The sequence below is a fragment of the Ursus arctos genome, unplaced genomic scaffold (assembly GCF_023065955.2).
Source record: "Ursus arctos isolate Adak ecotype North America unplaced genomic scaffold, UrsArc2.0 scaffold_20, whole genome shotgun sequence".
Lineage (NCBI taxonomy): Eukaryota > Metazoa > Chordata > Mammalia > Carnivora > Ursidae > Ursus > Ursus arctos.
This window is the reverse complement of record NW_026622875.1, coordinates 12,167,552-12,189,042: the sequence shown is the minus strand read 5'-3', so window position 1 is coordinate 12,189,042 and position 21,491 is coordinate 12,167,552. Positions and strand designations below refer to the sequence as shown.

Sequence of the window (21,491 nt, the reverse complement as noted above, 5' to 3'; positions counted from 1 at the left end):
TTTAAGACTAAATTGAGTATTCGTACAGATCATGCATAATCTAGGGTCTACTTACGTTGCCGGTATGAATTTCACCCCCGAGATTAGAGAAGGTAAGAAATATCACTGTTATGTACATCAGTTTATTTTCTTAAATTTAAATTAAGTCCACCTCTAAACTCTAAGTTCACTGTGTTGGATAGAAACACCAGACATTACTAGGATTCCAGGACCCCCTCCTCAACATCTCTTCCCTCCCACCCCCACTCTCAAAGAGAGGTCCTGTGCGGTCCAGTAAGGTAAACAGCCTGCCTATTTCTCCATCTTTTAGCCCGCTGGAGTGATCCTTGCCCGTGCTTACAGGGTGTCAGCGAGGCAGGCCCTCCAGAGTTCCTGGGGCTGCCTTGGGTACAGGCATGCCTGCCTGAGCTCCTTAGCCTCACAAGCCGCCCATTCCCTTGACAACCTGTACCTGCGGGGTGTGGTTGTGGAAGAACAGGCTGTGCCCAACTACTCACAGACCCGCAGACTCCCCTCCTCCGTATCTTGAGGAATTTTTCTCCCCGTTATCCCTCACCGGTTTTGCTGACTTGCTATCCTCAGAAGCATGCCTCTCTTCTCTCCTCCTCGTATATTGCCCTCAGTGTGGGCTTGTGATTTAAAACCATCTAAAAATACATGTGCTTTAAGCAACTTCAGCTCTGGCTTGTGTTGCAACTTACCAGACATACAGAAACAGAAGGCCAGGAAATTTTCTTTGGGAGGGTGGGAGTGACAGGGGAGGTATAGGGGGATGAAAACAGAAAAAAAAATTTCCCAGCTTGTCACTTTTTTTATAATTAATGAAATTAATGCAGACAGTTTACTTGAAACTCAGCACAGTGATTATAAATCACACTTGGGAGTTTAAATCCAGCTCCACCACAAGTTATAATCTCTATACCTTGTTTTTTGCATTTCTAAAATGGGGATACTAATGGTAATTATTTCATAAGGTTGTGTTTAAATGAGTTTTAAACAATTTCATAAAACAGTCTTTTAAAGCACTTTCATAGGCTGGTCTAAGAGATTAGAATAAGGCCTGGAATGTAGTAAGCACTAGGTTTTTTTTGTTATTACTTGAATTCAGTAGTGCAATGGAATAGAATTCAGCACATTGAATAGAAACAAAAATAAACAGTATGAAGCTGTTGCTGTTTTGGATATCAATTTTGAGAATAATTCGATTGATTGTGAACTTTTAGCCCTAAATGACACAAGTTTAGTCCTAAATGATACAAATTGTAGAAGACCCTAAATCAGCTTTATACTTCTGACCATACATGGCTTGAATTACCACATCCAAATTCAAACCTCCAACCTAATCTCTGTTAAAATCCTTTTTCTCTCTTCTACTTCTTTCCCTTCTCCTTGAAGTATTTTTCACTGTGCACACATCCGCATTTGTAAATTACCTTCCTACTTGTTTTGCCTGCATCTTCAAGCAGTAATGCATTCCTCAGAAACACACCATTCTGCTATGCAAATATCTTCATAGGGGAAATTTGAAATTGATAAATACAGTCACTTAAAATTTGCCTTGTGTTGAAAATTAAAGAAAGAAATTTCAATTGGCTATTTGTGCATCATTATTAGTAAATCAACCTATTTGATGTAAAGATGGATATTATGGTCATTTCAAAGTGATTTTTGGTTTCGGTAAGTGGGTCCTACAGCATTATGTCTTCATTTTTGTGAGTTATTGCACCTGGCTAGTATTTTTCATTGCTGCCTTATGTTTATTTGCTGCAAATCCCTCTCAAAACTGTGTGCACTGGTTATAATGGTAATGAGGAAGATAACTCAAACTAAAATTCAAATCATAGAAGCTTTAGACAGATAGGAGAGTTAACTTATTTCCAGCATGTGCAGGCTAAATTATGCATGGGATGAAACATAATAGGCAAATTGCAGCATAATAATAAACAGTAAATTTAAAACATATAACCTGTACAGTATTTAAACTGGCTTTAATATTCCTTGAATACCACATTATTATTTTTCATGCATCTTATCCTCTCTTTCCCAGTCCTCTTGCCCCACCTTGAGAGGATAATGATTTCACAGGATCTAGACCCAGGATTAAATTTCGCTTGCTCTACTGTCTCCAATTAACGTCTTTGTTATTACTGGTCTGTTTTTGTTGTTGTCTTTCACAAGTCTTTGACTCGGTAGTAGTAGCAGATGAGAGAGATCTTCCAGCGTCTCAAAAAAAATGCCTGTCAGGGTGATAGCACTCCACCTGAGAGGATGCCTCCCTAGCTCCTTGACCGAGCTGAATCACTGATCATTGTACCCACAGTCTAACTGTGATAACAGACTAATTGCAGCTGTTACGGGGATGCCAGTTCAGTAATCTGTGTTTCTCAATGGCAGCTTTGTTTTGTAGGGCCATCACTGACAAGACTCAATTGGCAGATATTTTTCTAACAAATGTTCATCCCAGATGCTGCTAGTGTTTAAATAGGATGTGCCAAGATTTAGATAGAAATATAAAATCATTTGATATTTTAAAACCCAGAAATCTAAAAGAATCTCGTAGAAAGAACAGTAGTTCTTTATGTGGGGAAGTGCCCTGTAGTTGGTAAAAAAAAAAAAAAAAAAAAAAAAGGAAAAGAAAAAGAAAAAAATTATATTTGTACCGTTGATATGTAAAAGAGAACAGGGACTATTTTAACATCATGGTTGGAACAATCGAAACATCACTGTTAACCCCCCTCCCCCATATGCATTGTATATATCTTCATTATCTCCCATTCAGGGTTTTTATTGAGGTCTCATCAACAATTTTTTGTATGTGCAATTTTCTAGAACGTTTGCTATTCCAAGAAGTCCTGAAGGTCTAACCCAGCAGTGAAAACCAGACTGTTTCCCCAGATACCCATTAAGCAAACCACCTTGAGACTTATAAGTAGATCCCCTCTAAATGTTTTTTCTACATTTAAAGTCCAAACAAAGGCAATGAAGAAGTTTCACTCTCTTTTTATGCATAATTTATTGCTTGGTATCCCTCCAAATAAAATTCCTGTACGGATGGATGATCGCCACCCCTTCCATGTCTGTGATGTTGCTGCGACAATGAACAGGGAAATAAAACCAAGGGAATGGAAATGAATGTTTTGGTTCTATTACATTGTCAAGCCAGTTTTGTGCATTGGATTATCTAGCATTTTAATAATACATAATTTCTCTAATTATTTAACATGTGCGCAATATAAAGAAAATGTTAATACAGTCATATGTTAAAGTCAGAAATAGCAAAGCCGCCAGATGGCTAGTAACCAGACTAACACAAAACAAATTACAATATGATTTTTAAAAGAATGAAGCAAGTTCAAACTTCTCCCAAAATACTTTTATTTATAGGCAGCAGTTAGGAGAAACAAAGTGTACCAGCACACAGTTAAACTGGCTTTTATTCTTCACTCGAGACTAGTTCTAATTGATCACTGTGCTATTGTATGATTTGATTGTGCTGACAGTTACATGCCACTGTTCCCATAATAACAATTTTTCTTCTTTGTTCAAATGAATTTCCTAATTACACGTGTGATGGGATGTTTTAATTCTTTTCCCTTTTCAAATCCACCTTCCTGTTGCAATGCATGATGGGCAGGCTCAATATTGTGCATGACACCCGCTACAAGTGTTGGTAGGTGCCAGCTTTGTTTCTTGATTATCTTAAACCTATGGTGCACCTCACAGCCCCTCAAAATCCACTGCTAAGTTTAACTTATACCTATTGGGCAAGTCCATTTCCCTTTTACTAACACCTGTCAATTAAATGCCATTTTCTATTTAATTGACATGGACTCACATAAATGTTTTCTTTACACACAAGTTTCCTTTAGTCACCTTTGGTGGATTTTGATTGGACTATGAGTTCTGGTGTGTAAAAAAAAAAATCTATATCATAAAAGTAATATATTGTGTATTTTTATAATAATGAATAAGAAAAAATACGTTCATTCAAACAGATAACTGTATAAATGAAGTAAATACCTGTATTTTGACGTAGATTTTTGAATGTCTATGAACACTATATAAAATTCTTGTTTTTGACGTAGCAAATTAAGCCTGTTGTGTCAATTTTCTTGATTTGATGGTAACAAGCTTTTTTTCCCCTTTTTTTTCTCTTTCATCCCCCTTCCCCTTCTCTCCTTGGAATGTTGTCCTGCTTTGCGCTGTGATTGCATGTCACTCGCTGGTGATGATGTCCTGTCACATGGCTTATTGCTGTGATAAATACCATGCCCAATTATCTCCTCCATGTTGCCATGGTTTCCATATTGCTACACTCTTCTGTATGTTTGCTTATATGATTTTCCCTCCGAAAGTTCCCATGGTGCACGGTGCTACGCCAGCCACTGTGTCCGCAGCAACAACATCTGCCACAAGTGTTCCCTTCGCTGCAACAGCCACAGCCAACCAGGTTTGCTAATTTACAGCTTTGTTTCTTAAAAACCAACTCTAATAGGGCTTGATCCAACAGCCCTTACGCACGTGGATTTCCCATTGAGGTCAGTGGGAATTGCGTGTACGTGAGGGCTGTAGTGGGTGCTTTAATAGCATGGGGTTTCAAAGATACCTCTTGTTGGCCTACACATTCTCTCTATGATGAGCAGCAGAATGCTTTTATGCCATTTATAAGTGCTCCAAAGTTGTCGCGGCTCCATTTCTAAAGCTACTAAAATGATATTTACACAAGCAATTCTCACTGGGTCTCAATTGTGCAGGTATTTTGACCAGTCAAAAATGCAGCTGATTTTAGGTGTTTATTATAAACATTTGGTATATACTATTTCTTAGTTCTTGCCTAAATTTTTAATAAAAAGTAAAATGTTTAAACATGTTATATATGCCACAAATGACCAGTCTTGTAAGTAGAGTTTGTTATAAATTCATGACGGTTTTGTTTATAAGGAGATTGTATATTCAAAATAAATTGGCGTCCAAGTTTTGATTCTCTGCTTTCAAGGAAAGACAAACACAAAAACAAAAAATCCTATGTGCTCTTGTTTCTATAATTACCCAGCATAGATTTTAGAGAGTTACGAAGGAAAAAAAGACAGCAAAGATGGTAAACTGAGGCATTCTGTGTCCCATACAAGTTTCTGGAGTAATAGTTTCATAGTTTACTCATAAGTAAGTGGGATCTGCTTCAGAAATTTGAATTTTATGACGTCTAAGAACGACTATTTAAAAGAAAACGATTATTAAAATATTTAAAGTGTAAAAATTGACATTGGTTCAGCCAGCATTCTCTGATCCTATTTAAATTGTGCTCTAGAAAACAACGATTGAATCAAAGTCAAACTTAGGTGAAGTACGTTTTGGCTTTAACGTATAGGTGTGTTTGTTACGAAAGCAAAGTTCAGTACAGTTAATACCGTGTGAAAAAATTTAAAGCCAAATCAAGTTTCAGATAACCCACAGACTATGGTTAAATGTAGCCAAATGAAACAAAGGAACCAGTACCAGATGGGAATCAACATGTGGCCCCTTGGGCAGAGAAGGCCAATTAAGTACCATCTGAATTTGTAGTTACTGCTGCTAGAAGTAGGCACCCTGCTCTCTACAGGACACCACGTCCTGTTGAAGAACCGTAAGCTATTAGTGCAGCCATTAAAAACTTTCAAAAGCAGCATGCCAAAATGGATGTATTTTAAAGTTTCAGACAAGCTTTAAACAGTTCTTGGCAAAGAATCATTAGTTTTTCTGAAGCTTGTCAAAATAGCCCTGGATTTATGCTAACACATCAGACTCATTTACAAGAATACTAGATTGTGCATATGTGGCATGTTAGTAAGTAATCTATGGCAGAAATTTCTTAATGGATTCCACGCGATCCATTTATGGTGCGAGTCGACGATGCTGAGCTGTGTGCGTTTACCACGTATGACAACAGAATTGCTGGTGTAAGCGGAACTATAGCAAAGCGAATTCCAACATGCCCTGGGCCACCTGGGTTTGTAGGGGACACTTTACTTTTTGCATTGTGCTGTGACCATTTCATGCATAATCTTGGGTCTTCGTACTGTTTTACAACCAAAAGAAAGCAAAGGGAAATGGATATATATATACACACATATATTATATCTACATATACATCCATATGTATATGCCTACAGTATATTAGCAATGCTGGAAATAGCTGATACCACAAAATGCAGCCTGCATGCATGCAGAAGTTCATAGCTGGCCCTTCATCTGCATCGATTGGTGTTGAAGGTCCTTGGTATGTTTCGACAGCCCCATCCTTGATGCTTCTACACTGTTGGGTGCAACATCCTGTCCTGCAGCAGCAGGAAAAATGGTATGAGAAGCTTCATTATGCTTGGAGCACATTTTCGTGCCATTTGCCAATGCTGTAAAATTGTGTAAAGATGTCAGCTGAGAAATGGAAATAAAATAGAGACATATTAATTTACACTCCAGACTGCAGATTGTGATATGTTGCATTAGTCTAGGACATCTAAATTGAAACAGCAACAACGAAATGCCTTCATGGACGCGATTTCGCTCTGCTCCCATCAGCCCTGCCGAGATGGGATTAGTGCCATTTTATATAAGAAGCTTTTAACCATAGAGTAATTAAGCGCTTGGCTCAAGGTTACACAGCCAAGAAATGGATCCACTTAGGGTTAGAACCCGTGCTTTCAGTCCTCTGATTATCTCACGCTACCGTGCTGCCTGCTCCCAGGCTAGCGGCCCCAGTTCTGGGTTGGAGGAGAATCAGGCTACAAACTGAAAGTTCATTGCTTTGGGGACCATTGCGATAGGGCACCTCTAGATTGATTTCTTATTATATCTTCTCTCAAGGTTTTTAATTCTCATGCCCATTTATAATACAATAAATTGTGCAATCAGGATTCAGAAATAGGTTCTGAAATGAACCTAGGCTCCTATCTGGTTCCTTTGAAGTACTCCTTTAAAACTCTTAACTGGTATTTTTAATTTGAAAAAAAAAAAAAAGGCTAGAATCCATAAGTTGAACAAAAAATGTTAGAAACTGGTTGCACAAAAGTAGGCAGGGCATTTCCTACTTTGATTTCTGGATGACTGCATAAGAGAAACCACAGGTATGTGTGTGTAGGCCAACAAAAAGGGCTTCTTTCAATGACTGCTGTGCATGAATTTTTGATAGTTTTACTTCTCTTCCTAAAAACTGATAACATTTATAGAATAGTATTTAACACGAAGATTTTAAACAATGAGTTGCTACCTTGACGTTAAGTTTACATTAACTTACTGTTATGTTGGCCAGATAAGGACTGTCACCTCACAGCTGAATTTCACTTCTTTTAAAAAAATTTAATATTAAAATGTTTTCATCTCTTGGTTGTTGGCTGGCTTGCATGGATCATTCATCAGATAATTTTTTATTTGCTAGATACCCATAATATCTGCCGAACATCTGACTAGCCACAAGTATGTAACCCAGATGTAGAATTTTCATCACTAAACAGTAAGTTCATTATGTCATATATAGTGTGTATTTATTTGTAGTGTTTTTTTAAGATAACCTTCATTTGATGCACTTCAGAGAAATTTGCAAAATTTCAGAGAAAATATTTATATATTTTATTTTTATTCTTTTTTTAAATTCAGTATCAGCAGATGCTTATTGAACACCTGCCTAGTGACTGGCACAGTTCTGTCTGTAGAAGGTACAGACAAATTAAACACAGCTCAGTTGAATGAATGTACTTACATCGCAGCATATGTTTCAGTACTGAAGGTTTTGTTTTTGTGGAAAAAGGAAGGTCTCACGTTTTTATCTTAAATGGGTTATAAGGAATTTTATTATACATGTTTGTAATATGTTAATATCACTTAAATATGTGTAATACTTAGGGAAAATAAATTTTGTTTATTAGATTGTTATTTTTATTAGAAATAAACATAAGCATGAAGAAAAAAAATATGACTTAAAACTAAATAGATGGTATCGATCAGGGGTTGGCAAACTTTTTCTGAAAAGCCCAGGGAGTAAATATTTGTGGCTGTACAGGCCATATGGCTTCTTGTTGCCACTCCTCAGCTCTGCCCCTGTAGCCTGAGAGCCGCCAGAGATGTATGGAAATGAAAGGGTGTGGCTCTGTCCCAACAGAACTTTATTTACAAAACTAGGCAGCAGGTCCGGTTTGGCTCCCAGGTAGTAGTTTGCTGAGCCCTGGTGCATGTAGGTCGGCATTTTTTAAAAATATTTTTTAAATTTTTTGCTAAATCCTGAACAAAAGCATGTGTCCATTTTGCCCCATGCTTCATCACACACACAGGGCTATTTGAATGTAAAGAGTCAGGCACTTTTTTTTTTTTTTAAGATTTTATTTATTTATTTGAGAGAGAGAGAGCCCAAGCAGGGGCAGAGAGGAGCAGAGGGAGAGGGAGAAGCAGGCTCCCGCTAAGCAGGGAGCCCGGTGCGGGACTCGATCCCAGAACCCTGGGATCATGACCTGAGTCGAAGGCAGACGCTTAACCAACTGAGCCCCCTAGGAGCCCAAGAGTTGGACTTTAGATGGACATATACAAGCACTGCCGTCTGTGCGTACACACACATCTGTTTATCCAAATGAAGTTTAGGTACTTCACAGTAGTCGCCTTAGAGGACTGCATAATTCTGAAAATGTTGCCATTGCTCAAAAATAATTTGAAAGCCTTGTGATTTTTCCTTCAAACCCATCGACTTAGATACTTGTGAAAGGTGGCCATTTTTCATCCTTAGATTATCTGCTTTATTCAGAATGCATTCATTCAAGCTATCACATCTGTTCGGAATATTTTTTATTCTTAAAAAGAGCCACTGCGTTTAAAACCGAATCCATGGTAATAAGATGGGTGATCCTTCTTTGTTGCTTCCCTTCCCGTATCTGTTAATGCACACATTTACAAACGAGTTTCTCGTGCTGCTATGTGTTACTATGTGCTACCATGTCAATGAGATAAAGATGAACAATGAGATAAAGATGTAAATTTCAGCACACTATATTCAAATAAGAGAGGTTTGAACAAATTTCTCTTGGAGCAAAGATGAAGGAGCCACTTTTTTCAGCAGAGTCAGAAAATACGTGAATTGGGGCAATGATGGTTGGAGGAGTGAGGGCCTATCAGAAGAAGGGACAGTGTGTTGAGTGAAGAGATGGTGGCGGAGAACCAGTTCTGGGCCCCTTGTGATAACAATCCACAGCAATAACCAGACAAAGGTTGAGCCCATGCAGGAGAAGAGAATAGACAAAATTTGAGAGCAATCCGAGAAGTACTACGAAAGCCATGCTGCAATCATGAATTAAATCATTGAACGTGATCTTTGTCTACTTCCTAAGCTTTCCCAATAATCTGATAATAAATTATCCTGAACAAGAGCCACATTTTTGAATAAGCACATTACTTTGTAGTGTGTAGGTTTGGAAGAAAAGTTCTCCTTTTGACATGTTTTAAAAAAGATCTACTTCAAGCTTTTGTAGTCAGTTGGGTATGTTTGGAATGTATATATGTACCTATGTTTAGTTCTGAGCAATAATCCAGGTTGAAAAAAAATGATACCAGATGGACTTAAGTTCATCAATTAGCAAACCAGTGGGTTTGTCTGTACTGAAGCTTAGACTCTTCATGTTGTGTTTATTTATCACATGTTTGCTCAATTTCATGAGTAGTTGCAATAATTAAACTGGTTGTTGAGTGTAGCAAAATGGTGACTTCTTTCATTCACAAGATTGTATTCTAAAGCATACTTTTAGTATGTAAAGATCCTCTGATGAGAACAAAGTTCATGTAAAAACCAGAACTGTTAGTTCACAAGTACATTGTAATATCTTTTCCACCTTAATTTGTCAGGAATATAAGGAATTTTTATTTTTCTTGGCTTTAGGGGGAGAAAATCCCAAACTTTAATTTATCCAAAAGTTTTATTTAAAGTATAATTCTTTCCCGAGATATACTGTGCTGATCAAGCACCCAGATATGGTGAGTCATGTTTAATAGGACTTACTGCTGCATGGATTTTAGTTTTGTGGGGCCAGATCATTGCTCTTGAAACCTACGAAGCCGTAAAAGAGCTGAATTAAAGTGAGGTGAAGTTCTGCCCCCCCCCCCCCCAGTGACAGCACTCGAAAAGAGCTCTACTACGTTCCTCCCCTTGATTCTGCAAATATATTTTCTACTTTTAGCTCAGTATTGGGTAATATTTGAGCAGAGCCCACAATTGTGTTCAGCTGTGCCTGTCCTGTTATTCTCTTAGAGATGTAAATTTAGGTCCACTTGTACTTGTGAAGTGCTTTTTGTTTTTATATGAAGATAGAATGACGTACGTGTGCTTACACTTGAAATCAAGAAATACAATTTTCATGTTCAGTATATATTGGAAACTGCTTTATTGTCTGTTTTAACAAAGATTATCTCTTTTTCCCTTGTAGATCATACTAAAGAGGAAAGGACAGTGTGCTTGGTTAGAGTAAAGGACGAGGTCATTAGCCATATTGTATATACCGTCAAGCAACACACACAAAACCCCTCAGCCACAAGACATCCACATATTGCATGTTAACCAGAAGAAAAGACAACATGGAAATCCACTGCACACTGTTGCCTATACACTTTGTACATTCAATTGATATTTGTGCTGAGGTGATATTCCTGTCTAAAAGAACAACATTGTCTTTCTTTTCTAGCACAGAGTTATGCATTAAAATATGCATACCTAATTAGTTTCCTATATATTCATGCCATCTTGAAAAGACAGACTATGGTGTAACCATGATTCTATTATGTATTGGTACGTCTGTAGACCAAGATATAATTTTTTAAAAATACGTTTATTTCTTTCAAGGTTTACAAATAACAAAGGTGCACCTTGTATTTAAAATTGCCATTATAGATGAGAGCGTGCATGCACAGTCATTTTTGTTTAAGAGTAATATTTTTAATGTAATAGATTTTAAGATGTGGTGAGGGAGGGATCTGACAGAGATGAATGTGCCAAGCAAAACCACAACTGTGTATCTTTTAAAGCACATCATGGCTTTAAGTACCATGTTGTCAAGGATTCTCATGAAGTGCCATAGACTGTACATCAAATTAGAGTATTATTTCTTCAGTGTTATTGTTTTCAGAGCCACATTTTGTTGCTTATCTGCTAGTACTAATCAGTCAAAGGGCACCATTCTTTTTTTTTTTTCTTTTTTTTTTTGAAACCAAAGCTGTCTCAGAAATGGCCAATTTAACTCTACAGTAACAATAGACAGCACAACACAAACTCTCTCGATACAGATAAACTCACACATACTGGAGATATATATAATAGACATATATATAAAATTATTTTAATGCATTGTAGTGTAATATTTATGCATACTATACTGTATAACATGTTATTCAAAAGGGATATGCCATTTCTGAGACACGATAACAAAAAAAATGTTTGAGGAAATTATTTTGCTTCTATTTATAGCTCTGTCAAAAGTCAAAAGACTATAAATGCTTTGCAAAAATGGTTTCACATTTGCTCAAATGCTTCATCACAGTCACGTTTAAAATAGTGACTCTAAACAAAGAAGAAAGCAGCACTGTCATCAGATGCATGATAAACCAAAATACGAAAATGGGAAATGTTTAATTAACCTAGTAATTGGGTGGGTTAAGTACATGGGTGAATTTTATATGTGATTTGTTTTGTTTTGTTTTGTTCAGATTAACTGCTTATAGCCTTAGAAAGCCTTTTACAAAATTAAAAAAAAAATAGATGTGCATTCAGTTTTTAAGAATGGATTCATCCAAAGGAATTCCTTTTTTGTGGTTTGGATGTTGCAGCTAGTAAAGGATATTTTTGCTCTGTTCAGCAGTTCTAAACATTGCTGAAGTAGGGGCTAGGTCACTGGTAGTTATAGTATGGAATGGGAGAAGTGAAAGTTCGGTTATAGAACTTTCCATACTTCCAAGTTTACTGCAAGTTTTTATGCTTGAGAGAGATGCTTTCTAATATAAGACTGATGTGTTGATTTTACTGATTGTACTGTACATCTATTAAAGCCTTAGATTATTACATTACGGGTTGGAACCCATACCAATGTAATTTCAATCATGTTAAGAGAGTAATGGTGACTTCACATGTTATTGTAGTTAGTTACATTATAGAATATTACTTATTTTTCTTGTTAAAATGTAGTTTTTCATTTCCTACATTTATTAGATTTCATTTTCTATTAACAATTGAATACCATTTCAGTTTATAGACTATTGTTTTATTAGATTTTACCGATGAATTTTTCAAAATACAAAAAAAAAATTAAAGTAGTTTTTCCTTCATAACATACTCAGTTTTGAATTACATGTAGTGTCATACGAATATTCGTATTATTGTTAACTAAATGATTTATATTTTACTGATTTAATATTAAAGTGTAAGAATGTCAGTCATTGTTAGTTCTTGTCTAGTTTTCATTAAAAGAACAAAGATCTTTTATATGGATATCTTATAAATATATAATCATTGCTAAGTAAGAAGTTAAGTTGTTGCTATCGCAACAATCCTGGCAGACAATTGAGTAATATTTTGATGATTTATTTTGTTTGTAATTAGTTATTATAAGAAGATCTAGATCCTAGATATTAGAATAAAATTTATTTTCTACTGTATCCATTTCAAATGTTAAAGTATTGTTTAATATTTTTGAAATCCCTGAATATCAGGCCTTGTTATAAATAAGCTGCATAATCAATAAATAGAACAAGGGACTTTTTGTTGATAATCCAAATACTCAGAGTTTACGTAATGAGAATTATAGCGTGTGTGCAAACTCGTGAGGGTTGATTATGCTGCAATTTAGCATGTTGGAACGTCTAGAGAGAAGGTTGACTTTTTGCACTTCTGTATATAGTCAAAAGAGAGAAACATGTATAATAGTAAGATCTTATTTTGAATAAAAACGTCTATAATTACAAGGAGTTTTGTTAAGGCGAATAAAATGACAGACTGAGCAAAATTGCTTGCAAAAGTGGCACAGAGTTAGCACTCCATACCCCTTCAAACATGTTGCTTTGCTTTATTGTGGACAGCTTGTAGTTTGCCAGGATTTTTTCAGCTGGAAAGATATGCCATCCTTCCGAGATCTCATGACTGACAAAAAACTCCATTGGGCCAAATCTGCCTGAAGATCATTTACCAAAAATAGCAGGTACTTCAGCCATTAAGGTGAAATCATGGATCAAATATTCCGTACATTTTTCAAAACTACTGCATGTTTAAAACGTCAACGAAAAAAAAAAAAAAACAAGAGAGAAAGAACTATACTAAGGACATATATTATACAAATCAGTTTCTGCCAATTTCAGTGGTTTATTGTTCACAAAAAAAAAGAAAAAAAAATCTTCAAAACAAGTATTGACTTTCACAAAATTTAAACCATAAACAGGCAAACCAAACAGCACACCGTAGCTATAGTTGTTATGTGATTGTTTTTTAATTGCCGTAGGATCCTGTTCTTTCAGCAGGTGAAAAAATAAAATGCAGTTCAAATTTCACGGTTTTAATTTTCAACTCAGAAGCACTCAAAAAAAGCAAATGTGATCATGGGCACTTGTTTAATGAACTCGTGTATCCAGCCTTCACTCCAGCTGGTTATCACGTTGCACTAATCAGCAACCCTCCCGCTTTCATCTGCTGAAAGGACAGATGTGCTTGGTTTTACTATTATGTAATCACAACTTACTTTCTGCTTGTAGTTGCTTAAAATTATGTATTTTGTCTTGGGCTGCAATTTGTTTTATGCTTATTTTATTATTACTGCAGTAGTTGACTTTGCTGTATGGAAAAATAAAGTGAAATTGCCCTAATAAAACTTCTCTTTCTTAAGTATATTTGTGTATCTGAGACTGAAGAGTAAATTATTTTTGCGCGTTTCAAGCATTCGTGCCTGTCTGTCTTTAGGAACATATTGATATGAAAATTCATCATCTGGTTTTAACCGATCATGAGGAAGGCGTTCGCTGTTTTTCTCACTAACTATCCTTTGGTACAGGGAGTGAGAATCTGAATCAAGACGTGTTGCCCAGTAGTTTCTGAAAAATCTTGCCCTCCCCTCCCCTGACACTTTAAGTACTGTCTGATATTATTTTGAGTGTAGGGGAGGGAAACCGTAAGGAGGAAAAATTCTCTCTGATCAATTCCAGAGCACTTGTCTTTCTATTAAATTATATTTGTCTGACTTCCCCAGAAGACTAACACTGAAAATGAGGCAATCTAGAATACGTCGATAATGAAATACTGATTGATTCAGAGGGATAAAGGAGGTTACACAGATAGAGCTGAGCCAGGCCATGCTGTAACTCTGTGTGTGTGTGTGTGTGTGTGTGTGTGTGTGTGTGTGTGTGTGTGTGTCAAGTTTTTAAACAATGAATTGAAAATGTGGTTGAAGTGAGGATCTGGTATCCCATAAAGCTTTGCATTTTGCAAATTCCACTGATAGCCAGTAAAAGCCAAGTTCCCACGTGAAGAAATTTGCTCATTTGTTCCTTTAGTGCTGTTTTATGCGACTGCCACTTCATGTTTGGCTAAAGGCTGCAAATTCTCTTTTGCAGATCAGTGCAGTTTTTCCTAAAACTTACTGCAACGAAAGTAAGTATCTTATTTATAATTAATATAATTCTGTTACTGTTTGAGTTCTATAGAACATCTCTGTTACTGTCAGTGGACTCTCTGGGGTGCCACTTATCAAAAATAGAGTATCTGTCCTGGAGATGAGTATCTAAAGCAGGAGTTTGTAATCTCAAGTAACATCGAAACATCTGACTCTCTCCAATTAGTCAAAGTATTTTGGGTATCTTTTAATTGAAAAAGAAATGTAAATGAAATGTAAAATGAACAGCCATTGTAACATTTTCAGTACTTTAAGTGATGCTTTATTTTATTAATTACAACAGAAAAATGGTGTTTCAGATATTCATTTTCCAGGCAACGCTTACTGCTCAGAAGGAGCTATTACTACGGCGACCACTAGGGGTCCTCAGCTCACAGGATGGAACCCTCTTAGCCGTCCTTACAGTTTCTTCTTTATCTGGGGAGCAAAAATCATTTGCTAGAGCTGTTCTTTCATTACGGACCCTTGACACGCACAGAGTTTACACTTTGGAATTACCCTGGAGGTCAGTGACATGTAGCAATCTATACTGTCACTGAGGCACACTTCGTTCAGTAGCTTCCTTCCCGCAGGAAATCGTCACTTAACAGGTAAGCAAACCTGTGGGACACTCAGCCCCAAGATTTTGTGATTTTTCTGCTTGCTTTTACTCCATTCTCTAATGAGTCTGAGGCAGTCACTTTAGTACTTGAGGTACTCTTATTTGGAGAAAATAGTGTGTTGTAATACTACTCAAGGATTTGGAAACTGTTGAAAGCCTAGAAGGTGTCTGCTTTAAATGTGTAAAGGCTACCGCTGTATTAACTGACAACACAGAGAGGTCCAAAAATGTGAAACTGATTAAATGTCAAGCAATTTGTTTTAAGTTCTCTTGATCTGTCAGAACAACATTGGGCCTCACTGAAATGGCTTGACAGTGGCCCTGTGCCATTAGCTGGCATTGGCCCAGCCTCAAGCTCATCATTCTTGCCATGGTTTGTCCCAACCATCCCTAGAAAGGGTCTTGGCCCCAGCAGCACTTGAGGTGGTGGTAAATCTGCAGCTTCCTTCAGACTGTGGCTGTGTGAGGCCACGCTGGGCCGCATCTTCCCCTCCAAACTTCTTGGGAGTTGGACTGCAGGTTTCTCGCAGGGCCGTGTGTGCTCTGAACCCCAGAACAAAATCCAGATGTGTGCCCGGACTGGACTGAGCTGGGCCTGGGGCTCGAAAACTCTCCTTGTCCCAAGCCCTACTGCCATGCTTCCTCAAAGTCGTCTGCACTTGCCCTCGACACTTGTCACCCTCAGCTGCCCTGTCTTACCCCCACCCCTGCCAAGAGTCCCAGGCCACCAAACCCAGGGCCAACCCCTTTGTGTCTTCTGAAGAATTTGACCCCGGGTTCTCTCCCTTTTTGTTGCATGAGTTTTTCCTTTGTTCACGTATTTTTTTTCTTTTGCTAATTAAATGTTGGGAAACAGAACAAAATATAGCCTGCCCCTGAATTTACCATTTTAGGAAAAAATAGCAGTGGCAGGTTAGAACACAGATAAAATCTGTCACTATTAGTGACCTGATAAGGTCTCTCAGAAATGATTTACTGAATCAGAAGTGATCAGTTTCTTTCTCCCTAATTGGTTTCATAATGACGAAGAGTAGAATTTCTTTTTCAGCAGGTAACAAACCAAGAGGTTTATTCATGGTGGTTGGAAGCCACCAGATTGTTATGTAAATTCTAACTGACACTCTCAGTGCCATTTGCCTCTTGGCAGAGTCATGGATGTGGAATCCCTGACCTTGGAACTTGGAAGAGCTCAGTGGCCAGCCGGCTTAAATGGGGGGGGGGGGGGGCTTGTGTGATTCCCCTGCAAAGCACGCAGTTTCACTAGATGGAAATTTCAGCTAATGCAACCACTGTCTGGGTCATGGCCATGAATACAAATCCTAGAACATACGAAGCCCTGGACGAAAACATGTTCTCCATAGGAGGGTCCCACATCTGTGTGACTCCTCAGGCCCAAATGCCTAGTTTATTAAATCCATTCTGGCCCTACATACACAACTCTGGGGGAATTAAATACTGAGTCATACCCCCCACATTGTAACTGAAAGGCGATTGCTTGGACAAGGATAGCTGCGACCAAGATTGCTCATGCAGACAGGACAGTTCACAGCAAAACACCAAGTTCATAATAGAAACCAGCAGTCATGGTGACTCTGAAGGTCTGCAAGTAAGTCAGTGTTCTGTAGGAGGACACACTTGAACTTCTATTTAGAGCAATGAAGTGCCAGAGGACCAAAATTTTAGCCAAGCAGATCTCCAAAGTCCATGTAGGATGGCGCACAGTACACTAGTCTGGAAGAAATTAATGCCTCTTGCTTGAAGTCCTATAGTAAGAGTAGCAAAGCTAAGCAGAAAACCTAGGACCCCTCCCCCCCGCCTCCCCGAAGTCCCATAATGTAACATGACTTTAGGTTCAGCATGAGAGAGGAACTTTAAGCTTGCAGCAGTAGCTGAACAAAAGAAGCCATAGTCATTGACATCAAAATCTGGGCCCTGAATGGGGTTTCAGGAACAGGAGGAACCTCAGTGTATGCTCCACTTTGCTTGGCCCCTTGGCCCCTTTTTTTTCACAAGTGCAATCAATTCCCAGATGTGGACTTCGGTGGGCTCTAGAGATAGATATGAGTAGCAACATCTGGAGGTGGGAGGAGGTGAAGGAATTGGGGTACATTTTGCATGGTAAAGATAGGTACTACCCAGGGAGACTGTCTTACAGATGCCGGTAGGAAACAAACCACACAGGAACAGATTATAACCTCCTAAAATGATTATTCTTAAGATGTGGGTTGAAAATTTCCTTAAATTCATAAAAATCAAAGCTATGCATTGGAAATGGCAGTAAAGCACTGGGGAGGCTCTGCAGGGGTTAATAACAAGGGTTAATATCTGGAACCAGACCACCCGGATTCATCTCTCAGCTTTTCAACCCTTTGCATTCCTTTATCTTCCTGTGACTCGGTTTCCACCCTAATAAGACAGAAATTACCTTGCAGGATCACTGAGTGGTTCCCAGACTCTGCTACAGTTCGGAATTATCTGGCAGATCTTTAAAAAGTATTGATGCTGGGTGCCTACCCCTAGACCTTCTGATTTAATTGCTATAGAGGCAACTACTGGGTTAATATACATAGAGTGCTGAGAACAGTGCCTGACATATAGCAAGTCCTTGATACATGTTACCTATGATTGCTATTTTATTATTAGCCGTTTTGTAGATTATTCCACGTGATCTTTAACTTTCCGTCCTAGTTCTTAGGTTACACTTCCCTTAGCAAGGAGCCATGTATACACTGTATCTGTTTGTGTTATCTACGGCTCTAGCTTTCCTGTTTAGTGAAACTTTACCTTCTAATTCACCACAGCTCCTGCTCATTGCTGCCCATGTAGTGAACTGAAAATAGAAAAAATAGAATCAAGCACTTTTTGACTCATTCTGAAAATTTGTATTTCACTTTCCAGCACGATATAACCCCAGATCATACCTAAGCCGTGTCAGTTTGAAAGTAATAGTTTAGATATATCTAAGCTTAATCATTTGAATTTTCCTGTATTTAAATTGTGCTTGAGAGCCAATGACAGAATGGATCCATTAATCATCATAAAAATGTGCCTTTAAACAATATATTTAAGTATTTGTTATACTTATTAAAATAATCTTTCCATATCATATTTTATCATGGGTTTATTTTAGGTGCTTAAATTAGCACTGACTCAGCTCCACAAAAACACGCTATAGTTAGAATCTAACTATGTGCCAGGCATTGTGCTAGGCTCTGAGATACAAGATGGAATGGCAACAAGCTCACAGCGTGATGACTAAAATAAGATGTATAAAATACTGACTATACACCGATCTATTATTTTCCACCTCCCACAACTGTCTCAAGCCCTCTAACTGTATCACAAAGTAATTTAGAATAACATTAAATGAAAATTACTCTCTTTTTGAGTGTAATGACTACCTTACTCATTACCCAACTCAGTACTTGATTCTATTTTACCCAGATTACTTTAAGAAGTAATCTGAATATTGAAAAACTATGTGCGATTAAGTATGTTAATTGCAGCAGTTTTTATAATGGCAAAACCCAAGAACAGTCTTGGTTTCGATAGTTAGAAAATGACTAAGTAAAGTATTATAGAGTGTTATGTATTTAAAAAGCATTTTTCAAAAATGATTTAATTACATGGGGAAGTAATTTTAGTGGTAGGATTATAGGAGGCTTTTTAAATTTTCTGGATTTTAAAATTTCTAATTGTTTTAGTAAACACGTGTTGCTTTTTATTTAAATCACTTCCAATATTTTTCCTTCATTTTTTACTTTGAATCGTTGACATTGTTTCTTAGACCATCCACCCATTTAAGTGATGCAGTTTGCCAAATCCAAAATATTAACACGTCTTACAAAACATGCACTTTACCTACCACTGTGACTTGAAAATTATGTAAAATATCTTGCCAGGTCAGTAAAATATGTATGTTGTTTTAGGGAAGAATAGTAAAAGGGTGTTAATAAAAACCCCTCTTAGTATAATCTTGGGTCACAATTCTCTAAAACTGTAACTAGTTTCTGTGATTATATCATCCCCAATTTACATTTTATATATAGCACAATTTTCTGTCTTAAATCAATTAATTTATTTATTTAGGTAGTTATCTCCTCACCTTCCTGCCCTCCAAAAGATACCCCCATTCATCAAAATTGGTTAATGTAAATTACAGTTTTATCGAAAAAGACAACTGTCTTTGGGACATGTGTACTTCAGGAAAATCTGCGAGCAGGGTAACTACATTCACCGGGGAGATGAGGACAAGGTGCTGCTCTCCAAGGAGGTGGCATTTGAGCAGACCTGAATGCAGGACAGGCAGCATAACACGACCTTGGTGGCCTCCCTTTTCCACACATCTGTCCAATGCTGACTCATCCTTTCTGCTACAGGGGATCCCACTGCATCCAAAAGCATTCTCTTCTTCCCTCCTGACACCATGAAGGGGGCATTCATTATTTCTGGCTCTATTTTCTCAGGGCTTAGTGCTTTTAATTCCGGTTTGCACCAAGTTTTTTATTTCCTCGGCACTGGCTGAATGTTTGTTTACTTGAATTTTAATTAAATCTAACTCCCAGCTTCAATTGAAAATGCAGATCAAGAGCATTCTACTGAACTCTGCTTTTCAAGCCCTGAAAACAATGCATCCACGGAGAATCTAGAAAGATTGATAGAATCTCAAGGTCTTCTGTTTTTTGAAAAATAGTCTGGAGCAAAGGACTGGTATTTCCAATCCCACAACCCGCTCTGAACCTCCTTCACGGTACCACTAACTGGAGTAATTTAGAATCTGTTTAATTAAACTTCCTTCTCTTCTTGAATAAAAACTGTGATTACCAAACTCATTATCTATGGAGATGGAACTAGGAAGGGATATTCTGGTACGTGTGAGATCCTTATGGACGTTTTCTTGTAAGTAGTCTGTGGTGAGAGAAGAAATCTTTACAGTAGTTTTGCATCCTTTAGTCTGTTGCCTTGCATGCAAATGCGTTTCCCTATCATCTGCTGAACTGTTTTGTGTTTTTTTTTAAGATTTTATTTATTTGACAGAGAGGCAGCCAGCGAGAGAGGGAACACAAGCAGGGGGATTGGGAGAGGAAGAAGCAGGCTCCTAGCAGAGGAGCCTGATGTGGGCTCGATCCCAGAACCCTGGGATCACGCCCTGAGCCGAAGGTAGACGCTTAAGGACTGAGCCACCCAGGTGCCCCTGAACTGTTTTTATTTCTATATTCCTTTTCCCAGGCACCTCAAGCCTGTGTTAATTAGTGTCAACAGCGGAGCCTAGGAGGAACATAAGCCACTTATTTGTGAACAAATTATAAGAATTGCAGCAGAAATTGATTTGTCCAGAATATACACCTTCAGTCTGAATGCTTTTTAATATATTTATCTTGTTTTAATTAGTTGGTTTCTTTTTCTTCCTTCCTGTCCCCTTTATATTATTTTACAAGGCTTGGAGCTCTGATCATTATTTTTAGCTCCTTGGCTCCCAGCAGAACCCTCCTATGAAAAAGTGTATTGAACTATTATTTCATCTGATGCGACTTGAAAGGGTCTGGGAAGCCACTCCATTCCCCTACAAACAATTCTCCCACCTGTTCACTGCTAATTAACAACCCCTGAATAAGAGATGAAATTTTCCATTTTATAGTTAATGAGATTTAAGTGCTTTAGGAGCCTTCATGGGAAAATGATTCATTTTCTCAGATTCATTTCTTTCTTTCCTCTCTCTCTCCATCCCTCTCTCCCACCCTGTTTTCTCCTCCCCTTCTTCTCTCTTCTGTAAGAATTTAAAGAATGCTAATCTGTGCCACGCATTGTGTAGACACTGAAGATGATACGTTTAATCCGAATCAGTCTTCATGCTCAAAGAACACAAAGAAGCATTGGAAAGATAGATGTCAACAAATAGCCACAATTCAAACTGATAACTTAAAATCCTAGAAGACTATGCAAACTTCTACGGAAAAGAGAAAGATCCCCGATTCCTAAGGAGCAATAGAAAAGAAAGAGCCAGAAGATGATGAGTCTATGGAACACAAACTTTCCCAACGTTAGTTTTCCCGTGTCATGCCACTTTCTAAAAGCTTTATCACGCCCATATGATAAAGAAAATATGATTTGCCTTCTGTAGTTGCACAATATCCAAACCTTAACTTTGTTAAGTCAGTGATGTGATAATCACCTGAGTTTTGGTCCCACAAAATCTGATGATACTGTTTCTTTGTGTGGGCAGAACGTGGGTATCTTTT

General features: G+C 37.7%; 1 protein-coding gene across 50 annotated transcripts in view; it reads left to right on the top strand.

Moving 5' to 3' along the window:
- The window catches only part of MBNL1 (muscleblind like splicing regulator 1), a 197,087-nt gene extending 183,217 nt beyond the window's left edge, over positions 1-13,870 (top strand). For 23 of the 50 annotated variants that reach the window (XM_044383495.3, XM_048215985.2, XM_026497306.4 and 20 more), the window contains 4 exons: positions 3,635-3,670; positions 4,356-4,450; positions 7,412-7,486; positions 10,434-13,870. In XM_044383495.3, coding sequence (XP_044239430.1) covers positions 3,635-3,670; positions 4,356-4,450; positions 7,412-7,468 — 188 coding nt within the window. In that variant the 3' untranslated portion in view covers positions 7,469-7,486; positions 10,434-13,870. The remainder of the gene's footprint in view (positions 1-3,634; positions 3,671-4,355; positions 4,451-7,411; positions 7,487-10,433) is intronic. The other 27 variants (XM_048215989.2, XM_026497310.4, XM_048215976.2 and 24 more) reach the window with 3 other exon arrangements.
- Positions 13,871-21,491: the final 7,621 nt, after the last annotated feature.